At 44.3% G+C, this 14,552-nt stretch overlaps 1 protein-coding gene across 1 annotated transcript in view; it reads left to right on the top strand.

Annotated features, from left to right (window-relative positions):
• Positions 1-13,639, top strand: part of DNAI3 (dynein axonemal intermediate chain 3) — a 76,024-nt gene extending 62,385 nt beyond the window's left edge. Inside the window, exons 19-23 of the mRNA XM_062193423.1 lie at positions 3,944-4,074; positions 6,188-6,392; positions 8,131-8,222; positions 10,029-10,151; positions 13,449-13,639. Of these exons, the coding sequence (XP_062049407.1) occupies positions 3,944-4,074; positions 6,188-6,392; positions 8,131-8,222; positions 10,029-10,151; positions 13,449-13,592 (695 nt within the window). The 3' untranslated portion in view covers positions 13,593-13,639. The remainder of the gene's footprint in view (positions 1-3,943; positions 4,075-6,187; positions 6,393-8,130; positions 8,223-10,028; positions 10,152-13,448) is intronic.
• The last annotated feature ends 913 nt before the right edge of the window (positions 13,640-14,552 follow it).

A 14,552-nucleotide genomic window follows, 5' to 3' on the forward strand; every position in this document is an offset into this window, starting at 1 on the left:
TGAGATGGAACTGATCTTTTCAAAGAGGGCAGGTGTAACAAGAAACCTAAAATGGCTGAGGCTTAAATCCTTTTTCCATCAATAATCAATAAACATAGAATCCAAGCTTTATGTTTGAACCTCCCTGTTGTTCTTTCTTACTTTCATTATCATATCGTTATTGAGAACCTACTATGTGCCAGGCAGTAGAGACTTAAAGGTGACTAGGATACTATTCTTCCCCATAGAAATTCTGTGATGTGTTATAGAAGTCAGACAAATGGTGGCATTACAGTCTCACTAGTGTTATGGGGATGAACACAGAGGCATGGGAGCACAGGAGGACTCTCTCTCTAGGACTATTAACAAAAGGTCCCACTGATGGAGGGATATGGTAGAGCTGGGCTTTAAGAGTGAATGGGAGTTTTCCAGATGAAGAAGATGGGTAAAGACATTCCAGGTGGAAAGTGCAAGAACTTAGAAGCCTAAAAGAACAGGGGACAATTAAGAAACAGGGAGATCTAGTAGCCAAGCAGCAGGGGAGGTGACTGGAAGCCCAATTGTTTCCAGATGGTAAAGAGCCTGGAGGGCTCTACCACGAGCTTTGGGCAGTTGGAAAACCACCCTGGCAGGTGAGCTGGGGCAGGAGTCAATTGTTGGTAGGACTCATCATAGAAGCAGGAGGACCAGCTGCAACAGCTCAGATGTGAGATGGCAAGGACTGAAGCACAAGCAGTGGCCACGGGGATGTGAGCAGCAGAAATGCAAGGGAGAAGGAGACTTAGGGGTCAACGTGCCAGGCCTTGCAGCCAACAGGATGTAGGCAGTCAGGAAGAAGAGGAGCTGCTTTTAATTTCTTGGCATCTAGCTCATTCCCAAAAAAGATGGAAATTGCTTTAACCACTGACTCTAAAGGATTATAAGACTTTAAATCTTCAATCAAGTATTTTGTAACAGAGAAAGATGAATAACATTGTTATTCCCATTGAATACAGGTTTGGAAATGGGGAAGTCACCATGTAGCTGCTCTGAACTGTAAACTGTGTGTCTTGCTTGCAGTCGGTGAACTTGCAGTGTATTCACTGTGTGCTCCCAGCCCAGCGGCTTTCATAAACACCAGGGAGGTGGCCTGAATAAAGGGGAGGCAATCACTGGGACTTGCCCCTTTGGTCTACTTGGACCCCATGCTCTCATCTCAAATACACAACCAGGCAGGAAGGATTTCCTCTTGTAAGAAGAAACTTCTGAAAGATAGATTACCCTCACTGAGATGTGTGTGATAAAAACGCCAAAACACACATTTCCAGATGGTCTGAAGGGCAAGTCAAGAAAGAAGATTCTGGACGACGACAGTTGGCACAATCGTGTCATGGAATCTTCTCTCAATCACCAAATCGGCACACATCACGTGCCAGGCACTCTTCCGAGTACTACGGATGAACTCAGGGAGTCCTCACCGCAGCCCTAGTGGGTAGCATCGCCAGCACTGGAACCCAGGCTTCTCACCCATTACTCTACTAAACCCCTACTAGATAATGACTTTGGAAAACTTTATTTTTTCATGTTTATTGTAACTTTCTTCAATAACTTGGCTCAGAGGCTTTGACACTCCATTGAATAACTCAAGGCTGCTCCATTCATTGCTGAATGGCACTCCTTTGAAGGAACACAAGGAAGAAAAAGCTTTGATGGGTTGAAAAAAAAAAAAAAACACATTGTCAATGTTGCTCTCACCCGGTTACCATGGCAGTTCTCAGAGGCCTTCTGGATGCCTGGATAGCCCTGCTCACCACAGGCAGGCAGTGTCCACAGAAGCAACCAAAGACAAACCCCAGGCTCTGAGAAACAGGAGCAGCAGCAAGACAAACACATCAGGTTTGCAGCCGTCCCGCACCTTACCAGGAATTCCCTAGATCACTTCAAGACAGCCTGACAAGTATGCCCCTTGTTCTCTTCAAAACGGGGACTTTGGTTGGTGGGAAATTGATCTGTGAAAAAAAATCCAGAGCTGTTAACATTTAAATTTTTCAATAATTTAATTTTACTTTAGACCTTTTTTTCCAAATAGTTTTTTAAGTGTGGTAGACTACACATAGGCATAAAACTCCACATCCTCACCATGCTTAAGTGTGCAGATCAGTAGTGTTAACATACAGTCCCATGGTTATGCAGCCAATCTCCAGAACTCTTCATCTTGCAAAGCCACGACTCCACCCCCTTATACACTAGCTTCCCATCTCCCCATTCCCCCAGCCTCTGCCAACCACCATTCTTTGTGTCTCTCTGATTTTGTCTACTCCAGGTACTTCATGGAAATGAAATCATATGCTGTAGTATGCATCAGAATTCTCTTCCTTTTTAAGGTTGAACAATGTTCCATTGTATGTTTGTGTCATATCTTTGTTTATCCGCACATCCATCGATGGACGCTTGGGTTGCGTCCCCCTGTGGGCTATTGGGAAGAGTGCCGCTTGAACACGGGTGGACAAATTATCTGTTTGAAATCCTATTTTGAAAGCTTCTTACCAGATCCAGTAGGTCTTTTTCTGCTCCATGTCCCATCAGTGTTCTGAGGGAGGGCGTGGCGGTGACTCAATGCAGAGTAAGCTGGTGGTTTTAGTTTAAAGTTACTGGACGTTGTGGCTTGGCCTCCACAGGCATCTGTTTCTATGGCCGTTGCTGGGGCTTGTGGCCGTGGGCAGTCTGGAATGAGGAGCATCCAGCTCTGCAGCCAGGCCTGGGGGAGAAGAGACCCAAGCAGAATCCTCATCTTCAGAGGAGCTATTGCTAAGCCTTCAGTCTAAATTATGATGTCCCCTGTTAGGCTTCATTGTAATGGTTTTTATTTATTTATTTGAATGAGTTATAGGGAGAGATAGGGAGAGAGAAGATCTTCCATCTGCTGGTCCACTCCCCAGATGGCCGCAATGACCAGGGCTGGGCCAGGCAGAAGCCAGGAGCCAGGAGCTTCATCTGGATCTCCCATGTGGGTAGCAGGGGCCAAAGCACTTGGGCCATCTTCTGCTGCTTACCCAGGATATTAGCAGAGAGCTGGGTGGGAAAGGGAGCAGTTGGGACACAAACCAGTGCCCATAGTGGATGCCGGCGTCGCAGGCGATGGACTTTACCCGCTACACCACAGCACCTGCCCCTCTTATAATGGTTTTACCTTCACAACACTTCTCATAGGTTTTTAATTGTGTACCTTGGGATTTGTTTACTGGGACTCTTTCTCACTGGACTGCAAACTTCACAAAGGCAGGATCGTGTATGTTTACTAATTATCACTCACCCAGCCACCCATCTCATACCAGCCAGTGGGTAAGATGGCAGGGTCCCAAGGTGTGCTCATAGATCCAGGGGACCCCAAGGCTTCCAGGGGGCAGATGGGGTCAAAGGACTTTCAATAATGGTAATGTGCGATTTACCTTTGTGAAGTGTTGACATTTGCATCAGAATTGTATAAAAAAAAAAAAAAACTAAACAATGGGGGCAAAAGTGCTGGTGCCTTGACATAAATGGCACCAAACTGGTCATTATGTTCCTCACTCCTACGCTTTGCAAGGGCCAATTTCTCTTTGGAATGTCCTGGATACAGCAGTGCAAGATTATTATTATGTAATGGGTTTATTATTATCTTAAATGAGTTAATAATATTAGCTTGTAACCACACTTGGGGTATACAGACAATCCACACATGTGTATTACTATGGGAAGAATTAGGGAATGGGAACAGGAAGCTTTCCGCCAAGCCTGGGAGGTGGCCTGGATGGGAAGTTCCTTGGACTGCCCATAAAAAGAAGAGCCATCACTTGGCAGATTCATTCACCCCAGTCAACCTCTGCTTCTCTACTCTGGCACCTGAGCAATGGGCACCAGTCTGTCCATCGGAGGTCTGTCCGTTCCCCACTGCTGGAGTGTTCACAGTGTTATTAAGGGTGAAATGGCCTTTCCTCTCCACCAGCCAAGAAGCCAGTGAACCTCTACACGGTGCACGACGGGGCCGTCCACACAGTTCAGAGATCACCTTTCTACAACGACATCATCCTCACCATTGGGGGCTGGAACGTGGCCATCTGGAAAGAGGGTGTCATGGTGAGTGGCCTGCGGAGCTGGGCTGGGTGTGTGGTCCTTTGTTCCTGAGAAAGACAACAGCGGCAAGTCTGTTCTGACATAATAGCGCCGGCAGGATACTTTTAGGGAAATTAGAAACAGATGGCCAAGGCTCCAGCTTGGCAGCAGAGGCACTGTCAGCCTTTTGAAAACACAACCATTTGCTTTTTCTTTCCTGAGGGGAGGAAACACCATTTACAAGTCCCTTCTCTGCAAGCTAACCATTTTTTCTTAGAAATGGATACATGGGCAGTTGCCTTGTATTTTTCTCCCCTCACTTTAAAACACAAGAATGGGATGCTGCGTACCACAGATAGCCCGAGGAAAAACACTGGGTCTGTCACCTGTGCTTGGGCACCTGCAATATGTTGGCAGGTTCAGGAAATGGGAGTGAGCAGGCAGCAGGGAACACTCCCAGGCAGACCCTGGCCTGTTCAGAGAAGGACGAGAAGGGAGGCAGTAGCAGGCTATGGTCAGGATTAGGAGAGGGGCTGGATCCAGAAGCTAACCTGGCAGAAACTGGAAGAGTATGAAATCAAGTGAAGCAAGGGGGTGAGGAAATCAGTTCTCTGATCAGGAATGAAAATTGATATCTATTTAGTGAGCAACTTGAGGAGATTATCAAATGCTGAAATACATTTTAAATATGTATATTACATATATATGGATAGATAGCCCCATCTGCCCTTCCTTTGACTTAATGTTTCCACTTCTAGAACTCTAACTTGCACAAAAATACTAGAAACAATTTATCTGTTACTATATATACAAATTTGGCATTGGAAAATACTTAAATGTCCATAAACAAAAGGACCCCTACTTTATACAAATGTACTTCTGTGTGTTTGAATTGTTTTGTTTACAATGAGCAGGATTGTGGAGTTAAAGAAAGTCCAGGCAAGATTCCCAAGTGCAGAGGTCAGGAACCTGGTTACCTATAGAGTGAAGAAGATGGGGAAGTGGCAAGGAAAACGGGTTTGTAGGGTCACCTCTAAGGAGTTCAGGGATCCCTGGCGTCCTTTTCCACAGGACAGACTCTCATGCATGTCTTGGAGGGGGGTGACAACTCCCTGGTTTAGTTTCATCCCTGCAGTGCAAGTAGACAGTTGAGTGCACTTGGCTGCAAGGAGCCTGGCTGGGTAGACGGCACATCCTGATCCTCTTTCTCTGTGAAAACTGCCCAAAGTAGGCCAGTGACTCATGGCAGCAGAGAGAAGATGATCTCGTGATGCTTCAGTGGTCTAGAATCTCTCCAAAATATATGTATAAGCCATATGAGGCTGCCAAAAGAAGCTATTTTGTGAGAATTTGCCAGCTCTGAGTTGATTTTCAATGTGAAACTTACAGCTGGAGTTAATAGAATTTTCACTTGCTTTTGCTGGCTATCAAAACTGGTTCCATGGGAAGCAGACACCTGATAAGGGTACAATCAACATGTCCTTATAATCTTCACTTATCTAGTGTCCACCAATATGCACAGAATGGTGGTGGGATTTAGAAGCAGTTGGAGTATTAAAATCATCAACCATTGAATTGAAAGTTTTGATTTAAAAAAATTTGTTTGTTTATTTGAAAGGCAGAGTTACAGAGAGAGGAAGAGACAGACAGAAAGAGCTCTTCCATTCAATGGTTCACTCTCCAAATGGCTGCAACAGTCAGGGCTGGACAGGCCAAAGCCAGAATCCTGGAACTCCATCTAGGTCTCCCATGTGGGTAGCAGGGGCTCAGACACTTGGGGCACTTCTGCTGCTTTCCCAGGCACCTTAGCAAGGAGATGGATCAGAAGTGGAGCATCTGGGACTCAAACTGGTACCTATATGGGATGCCAGCACTGAGCTACAATGCCAGTCCCAGGTTTGATCTTTTCTTAACAAAGAAAATAAAAGGGAAAAAATGGCTTATGGGGGGAAAAAAAAACAGAAAAGAAAAAGTTGGCATTATATAAAAACCCCATGACAAAAAGAGTTCCTGGTAGCCATAATTTTGCTATTATATGGTCATAATCACCTGGGTTATACATAAATAAATTCATTGTGAATTCCCCTCAGATAATAACAAAAGCTTCAAATTTGTCTTTTCCAAAATGTGCTTAAAGACTGGACCTCTCCTTCAGTCATGCTGTGCACCAAAAAGGTATACCTCGGGCCACTGGTCTCTGACAAGACCTGGCGTCTTCTACATTGGCCGAGAAGATGGATACATTGATATCTGGGATCTTCTGGAGAAGACCCATGAACCAGCCCTGTCCCAAAATATTTGTATAACAATGATCACCTACATCAAACCTTGGACTTTTTCTGGTACGTGAATTCTAACCATATGAGCTAAGTCATTTGGGGTAACTTGGAACATTTGACGTTGGCCTGGACAGTCTCCAGTGTTTTTTCTCGGGTTTTTGTTTTTCCTTCCTTCTCTTTCCCTCCTCCTCTCCCTCTCCCTTTCCTCTGGCTCAAATTTTGAATACACCCAGGGCTTCCCTCACTATTCTGCCTCATCAATAATGGTTTCTGAGACACATTTAGTATGTCAAGCAGGAGCTGATTTTTAAAAATTCCTATGAATGTATTTGAAAGACAGTCGTTGAGAAACAGAGTGCTCCCCTCTGCCAACTCACTCTGCCCATGCCCAACTATTAGACTGGGGCTTGGCTAGGGTAGAAGCCAGGAGCCAAGAACTCAGTTCCTAAGTCAAGTCTGCCATGTGGGTGGCAGGGACACATCACCAGTGCCTCCCAGGGACAGCATCAACAGGAAGTTGGAGTCAGGAGCTGGAGCGGGGGATCAAACGGAGGTATTCTAATGGGAGATGTAGACATGTTTGTCAGTAGGCTAACGCTCACTCCAGAGGCCAATTTTGAACCCATGATGGAAAGCATCCTCCTCATCTTCTTCAAGCCAGACATGGTGATCCCTATGTCTTTGCTACTTTTGCTGCTGCTTTTCTGGAGTTAAGTTTTGCTTAACTTTTCATGCCAAGTCATAATTTTCAATATTATACCACTTTTTGTGTTTCCCCCAGGAACAAAATCAAGCAATTCTCATCATGAGATCAAATGACTCATTGGGGTTATATCTATTTAAATTTTCAATTAGTTATGAGGAAAAAGTAATGTATAATAGTACAAGCATAAATTCAAAGATGTGTCTACAGAAAAAAAAATTCCTTTTTTCAAATTTTTCTTTTTCACTCTAGTATTTTTTACGAAATCTGGCACGTTTGCCTTTTTTTTTTTTTTTTTAAAGAAGTTTCTCTTTGTTTCCAAAAGTATACAGACATGTAATTGTCCTATGCATTTCTCTCTCAGAAACATTAGACTTGTGATCTTAGTCTTTGATGTCTCCAGATGTGACGGCCTGGCTACTGCTTGGCCATATACGTCACCAACTGTGTTTCTCCATCTTCGGTACAAACATTGCTTTTGAATGATTATACCTACCAAGATGATGAATCCAGGATTTAGTAACATGAACCAGACCTTCTGAAAATGAGAAAAAGAAAGAACACACATGAGCTGACATTCTCAAATGCTTTGTGTATTATAACCCGTCTTAAATGCTCCAAGGAAGCAATTTGTTTGTATAACAGGAACACTGGTTCTAGCTGTGCCTTTGAATTCATCTGGATAATGGTATCCTCTAGCCCTTACTGTGTTTGCTAACAACATGCTTCAAGACTTTTCTTTGAAAATCTTTCCATGTGTTCTCCCCGCTTCTCCTTAAGTCTACCCAGCGGGCCCAGCCACAAGAGGGTCAGTTAGGAGCCACACTCCTTTCTGTAGACACCAGGAAATCAAGGATTGAGGTAACAAAGTAGCTGACAAAAGTTCAGAGTCTCAGCTTTCATTTCACCAACTGGAAAAAATGAGTTGTGTGTGTTTATACGGTCCAGTCACGAACATCTAACGAAGATGCCAAGATCATTGTAACCACAGCAGGTCCTTTGGGCGACCGCAAAACAAAAGCACATTTCAAGCTTAAGTTCTTAAGACGGATTTCTGTTTGCTGAATTTTTCCTTCCTTTTTTTTTTTAATCTTTCAGCTAAGCAGCAATTTATAGCCATAGCTGATTATTATGGAACACTGCATATATTAGAAATTCCATGGACATTAAGTCACCCTTCCACCAATGAGGTTGGTAACTTTTGGATTTGAGGATATATTTGGTTGGATATTGGTGAGACATGTCTAAAACTGTGCTATCAATGACAGCATTTTTGTTTGTAAGAGGACAAAAGACATCCATAGACAAAAACAAGAAGGTATATTTCTGTTGTATGAGCTACATAGCTTAAAGTGGGAAACAAACAAAATGAGATAAGAGAGAAGGCAAATGAATGAAGCCAAATTCTGACAGAAGCATTGATTTGGGATTCATAATCATAAAATGTTATTTTCAGGTTATAACCAAAGCTTGGGAGCATCATCCCAGTGATGCCTGCCCCCAAGGGCCCAGGGACATTTTTATGCCTCTCTTCCTCACCTGCTTCAATCTCATCTTCGCCCAACTCAGTGTATTGAAGGCAGCACATCTGAACTGGCCCCTCCTGTGCCCCTCTCCCTACCCACCACCCAAGTGTTTCAGGCAGCGTTAACAATGAGGTTATAAAAAGAAGATCAATGAATAGAAATACCTGTAAATCTAGAGACTGTGGTCTGTTTTAGCTCCCAACATCAGCCTAGTTATTGTTGGACAGTAAGCTTTCCTCCCTAGTTGCCTTTCCTAACGTCTCTGCTGCCTTTCCTGCGGCCATTCTTATGTCTCCACACTCAGCCCTCCAGGGGACCAGGGACTCAGCTCTGCCTCCAGTCCCCTTAGCATTAACATTGATATCCTCATCTGTGCTTTCCAGTTTTGGTTGGTGATGATACAACTTCCTTCCATTTTAGAAGTGAAAAAGAGTGTGACCAGCACTGTGGCATAGCAAATAAAGCAGCCTCCTGCAGTGCTGGCATCTCTTATGGACGCCAGTTCAAAACCTGGCTGCTCCACTTACGATCCAGCCCTCTGCTCTGGCCTGGGAAAGATGACCCAAGTGCTTGGGGCCCTGCATTCACATGGGAAACCTGGAAGAAGTTCCTGGCTCCTGGCTCCTGGCTCTGGATTGGCTCAACTCCAACAATTGCAGCCATTGCAGCCATTTGAGGAGTGAACCAGTGGATGAAAGACCTTTTTGTCTCTCCCTCTCTCTGCCCGTAACTCTGCCTCTCAAATAAATAAATAAAATCTTTAGAAGTGGGAAAGAAGAAAAGGGAAAAGTATTCCTTGAATATTTCTAAAATACTGAATTTTTTCAGCCCTCTTCTGTTTTCCAAAGACTTATTTATTTATTTGAAATGCAGAGGGAGAGACGGAGAAGGAGAGCTTTTCCATTCACTGGTTGACTCTCCAAATGCCCACAACAGCCAGGCTAGGCCAGGCTGAAGCAGAAAAAGACTGCATCCAGGTCTCGCACAAGGGTGGCAGGAACCCAAGAATTTAGGGCATTAGCTGCTGCCTCCCAGGCATATTAGCAGGAAGCTGCACTGGAAGTGTGGATCAGGCACTACAGCATAGGAAGTGGATGTCCTGAGCATCCGCCCACCTAAACCACTACTGCAAAACACCTACCCCAGAACTCTCTTTCCAATGCCACTCCTTTCCTGGAAACCTCCAACTTGCAGGGACGTAAATCTCAGGACAGGAATTGCCAAGTTGAGCTAGCATCTCTGGAGGAGTGGACCCATGATGACAATTTCCAAATTACATTCACTTAAAAGATGACAAATAGCCCGAAAGAAGTAAGCCACCTAATGATTTAGTAGAGACAATCAGATAACAATCAGGCAGACTGGATAGGGAATCTACCCAATTACAAGCAGTAGGAATTCTAACAGCCTTGTGAAGAACATGGGGGCTTCCACATAGCTTATCCTCTCCCGGGCCTTTGTGTCTAACAGGTATCAAGTGTTAACTACTACTTTGAAAGAGAAGTCAAGCACCTGGAGTATGTGGAACAGCGCAGAAGTATTCGTGAGCAAGAAAAGAAAGAAATGGAGCTAGAAATGGAGAAGAAGAAAGTCGTAAGTTAGATTGCAGAAATGAAAGCTGCTCTCCTCTGATACCAGTGGGGATGTTGGTTTGGTACAGCCCACAGTTGCTGTGGGAAAGCCGCTCCTGTTCACATCCCTCTCTAGTTCTCATGGCACTCAAGAGGGCATTGCTGAGATTTCCCAGCTCACCATGAGTGAGAACTACCAGTCGCACACCTAGCAAAATTCTACACAATTTGAGTTTCTGAAACGGTCTATAATTTCAAAGCATAAATAAGGAGATAAAAAATTTGCATGTTTTTATTACACTGGAATTTAATATCTGGTGCATTAAAACAAGCAGTGCACAAAGGTAGACTACTGGAATCAAAACATGGGTTTGAATTCTGATGCTACCACTTACTGTCTGTGAGACCTGGGGTGAGGATCTCATCTTTGCTGAGCTTCAGTTCTCTTGTCTTGAAAATGGTAATGCTGGGGCCGGCACTGTGGCCGCTGTGGCGCAGTGGGTTAACACCCTGGCCTGAAGCACTGGCATTCCATATGGGTGCCGGTTTGAAACCCAGCTGCTCCACTTCCAATCCAGCTCTCTGCTGTGGCCTGGGAAAGCAGTAGAAGATGGCCCATTGGGCCCCTGCACACACGTGGGAGACCCAAAAGAAGCTCCTTGCTCCTGGCTTTAGATCGGCTCAGCTCCGGCTGTTTGTGGCCAATTGGGGAGTGAGCCAGCAGATGGAAGACCTCTCTCCCTCTCTGCCTCTCCTCTCGCTGTGTAACTCTGACTTTCAAATAAATAAATAAATCTTTAAAAAAAAAAAAAGAAAAGAAAATGGTAATGCTAATAATGGCCCTTGAGGATCACCTCCACTTAAATCACCTGACAAACAGCAGGCTCTCATGAACAGCAGCTTTTATGACCATAATAACACATGGATAGATAGGTGTGAGAGGGAGAGAGAAATTTTACTCTAATACCCTGTACGTGTGAAACTTGAAATAGACAAGTTGCTATAGGAAACGTCCACTCAAACTCTTCCAAAAAGGAACAAAAAACTACTAAAGTCCTCTGCTGTCCTCTTTCTCAGCCTCGCTCTGTTTCACAGAAGTTCTGTGACTCTCTCAGTCTTCTTTCCCTTGCCCACTGGAATTTGGGGCTTTTAAACGCTCTGTGAATTCAGCCCTTCTCTCCTCGAACTCGAGGTCATCCCAGTCTACACTTCTGTTTCTCTTGTTCCTTCCCTCCTCTGGCCTTTTGTCACCAGCAATTTCATCACTGATCCTATCTGTAGTTTCCTTTTAGCCAAATGCATAGCCTCCTACAATGTAATTATACATGCAGGATCCTAGGTCTCCGTTAATCATTTCCAGCACATGGAAATATTTTAATACACCACATTAGCAAGTGGATTAACATTATCACTTATGGATAGATACTAATTAGTGCAATAAGAACAGAGGGCCTCATTTCAAATACATTGTTTATTGGTGACAAAGTATAAAAGAATACCAATTAATTAACTTTTCATTGTGTTCTACCACTGTAAACAAATCAATCTTGGATTTGTTCCTTTCATGCTTGGAGTTCTATTCTGGAAGATAATCCATCACTCTTCCCTGCCCCAGCAATTATCCACAATGACTGTGCGTGTTCAAATACCACAGCAACAGCTCCTAATTATATACATCAGTGGGAACAGATAGAATGGTGGATACTCCAGAAATAATTTACACATGAAATAATTTCAAACACTTGAAAGGTAGATGCTGTGCCACCGCAGATGAAGTCATGACCAGGGACACACATATGGGAATGCTGGTTCCAGTCCTGGCTGCTTGGCTTCCTCTCCAGCTCTCTGCTAATGTGTGTGGGAAGGCAGCGCAAGATGGCCCAGCTATTTGGGCTCCTGCCACACATGTGGGAGACCCACATGGAGTTCTGGGCTCCTGGCTTCAGACTTGTCCAGCCGCAGCTATTGTGGGCATTTGGGGAGTGAACGGGTAGGTGGAATGTAGATAAATCAAACCTCCCCCCCCACCGTGTCACTCTTTCAAATAAAAAATAAAATATGTTTAAAACACTTGAATAGGATAGTCATATCTTAAAATTGTATTATGTTTTCTGATGTACAAATCTTTTCCAGCTCCTTCTTTTAACGTCATTTCCATTTGAGCTCTTTTAAGTAGAGCTACCACGTCTCAGATTTTTTTGGATCTAGATCATGGATGAGTAAATGAATGTAAAAGGGCTCCTCTATTACATTTAAAACATGGGGAAAAAACCCACCAAGGAAAACCAACTGATGTTAGTCAGAAAGTCTCTGTATACGCAACTGCTGACAGTGGGAAATACAAGCAGTAGTTAACAAGTTCAGAAGATTGCATTGGAATCAAATGAATCAATATATTTACAGCACTTTGCCAGTAATGAGCACATAAAGTACTAGTAAGTATGCACTTCTAGTATTTTTTAAGATTTATTTATTTGAAAGACAAAGTGACAGAGGGAGACAGATCTTCCATCCTTTGGTCCACTCCCCAGATGGCTGAAACACCCAGGGTTGGGCCAGGCTGAAGCCCAGGAGCCAGGAATTTCATCTGGGCGTCCCATATGGGTGCAGGGGCCCAAGGGCTTGGGTCATCTTCTGCTGCCTTCCCAGCTATATTTAGCAGGAGCTGGTCTGGAAGCAGAGCAGCCAGCACACGAACCGGCACTCCAGTGTGGGATGCAGATGTTGTTAAGTAGCAGCTTATCATGATACACCACAGTGCCAGACCCTCTTAATGTTATTACAGGGGACAGGGGACAATCACACACCCACTAGCAAGGCGATCCTCTTGAGTGCCCACCAGGTGCGCATCAGCCCACAGAGTGATCCTGCCTTTGCAAACATCAAGTCCGGGTATAGCTCACTTCTTAAAGGGTTTTCCTAGTGACTCTTCTTACAGCACAAGAACTGGGAATTTCTCTGACAGAATTTCAACTGCAGACTCACAGCTAGGAAAAGTAGTAGTTGTCATGTGACCCACAAGCTATGCTATGTAGGACTAAGGAGAAGGGGGCTTGAAACGAATTCTGCAACCTTGGGTCAAATGCTCCCCCTCCAGATCACATACGGGAGGCAAGAGCTACAGGGAAGCGGGGAGGGGGGCAAGGGGGTCTGGGTGGTGGCAGGAGCTGTTGCAAGCCCCTGTCTTCCCACTCCGCTCCTCGCCCGCACAGCAGATCGTCACCCTCCCACCCCTCCCCCAGAGCAGCAGCCCCTGCTCATCCGTTGGCGTTGTTAACTACCAGCATTTTATACTGACATCTTGCTCTTCTTCCCCTAGAAAACATACCATAAATCAAAAGAACAAATAGAAGCGGAATTGAAATCAGACTACGAGAGTTACTTGGAACTGGAAAAGAGCATCCTCATCAGTCTTGGCCTGATCAAAGTCACCGAGAAAGTGTCATACATGGACTTGATGTAGAGAAGCTTCCTGAGGAGGCACTCAGCGGCTCTGCGGGACTCCTTTTTTGTGGCATTATTTTTCATGTAAGGTGAACTAGCAAACTAAACATATTTATATATCTTATCTGTATCTATATATAGGCTTTTATTTCACTGCTATTAAACTTCCCAATTATAAGATGTATTTCAATTTTTGTACTGAATATGAAAAAGTTTTCAATTGCAAAATTCCCGTTTTCCTATGCTAATACAGAATTCTGGATATACACCGTTCCCCAAGTCCTTACCATGCAAAGGCCCAAACCCCAGGCAGAGGTAAAAAGCAAACTTTCTCCTAACAATCAGTTTGCTTTTGGTCACCTTCCCAAAAAGTGCTTTGTCTGAGCCACTGCACCAATTGTAAGCATCTTTTTTTTTTTTTTTTTGACAGACAGAGTTAGACAGTGAGAGAGACAGAGAGAAAGGTCTTCCTTTGAAGGACCCCCAAGTTTGGGAATCCAATGCGCTCGGGTGGTCGCCCAAAGACCCAAACTCCAGACCGGTAGATGCAAAAGCAAGAGGATTTTTATTAGGCGTTTGCACAAATGGGCTCCCTGTCGCTTGAGGCGAAGAGAATCCCCGAGCCGCAGTTACAAGCAACTTTTAAAGGCAAAAACCACAAGATTAACATATTTCCCGGGCTTTGGCTTGACTGGCTAGTTTAAAGGTTGCCATGAGTACTCATTGGGTCCTTTAGATGGGGAGAGGCTGCCTAGGGCGGGAGTTACAATTAGTTTCTTTTCTGGGGGAAACCGAAACATTCGGAGAACCGAAACTCTCGGGAACTGGAAACTTAGAGTGTGTTAGCTAATCTTGGGGGAAGGGACATCTGGCACACACGCAGGCTTTTCAAACCCCAGTTTCTAAAATGTTACAAGATTTATCCTTAGGCATTAGCAAGCAAAGCTAATGTGTACAGAAGCAAAAGATCTGCAGTTAG

Source organism: Lepus europaeus, chromosome 5, assembly GCF_033115175.1.
Source record: "Lepus europaeus isolate LE1 chromosome 5, mLepTim1.pri, whole genome shotgun sequence".
NCBI lineage: Eukaryota > Metazoa > Chordata > Mammalia > Lagomorpha > Leporidae > Lepus > Lepus europaeus.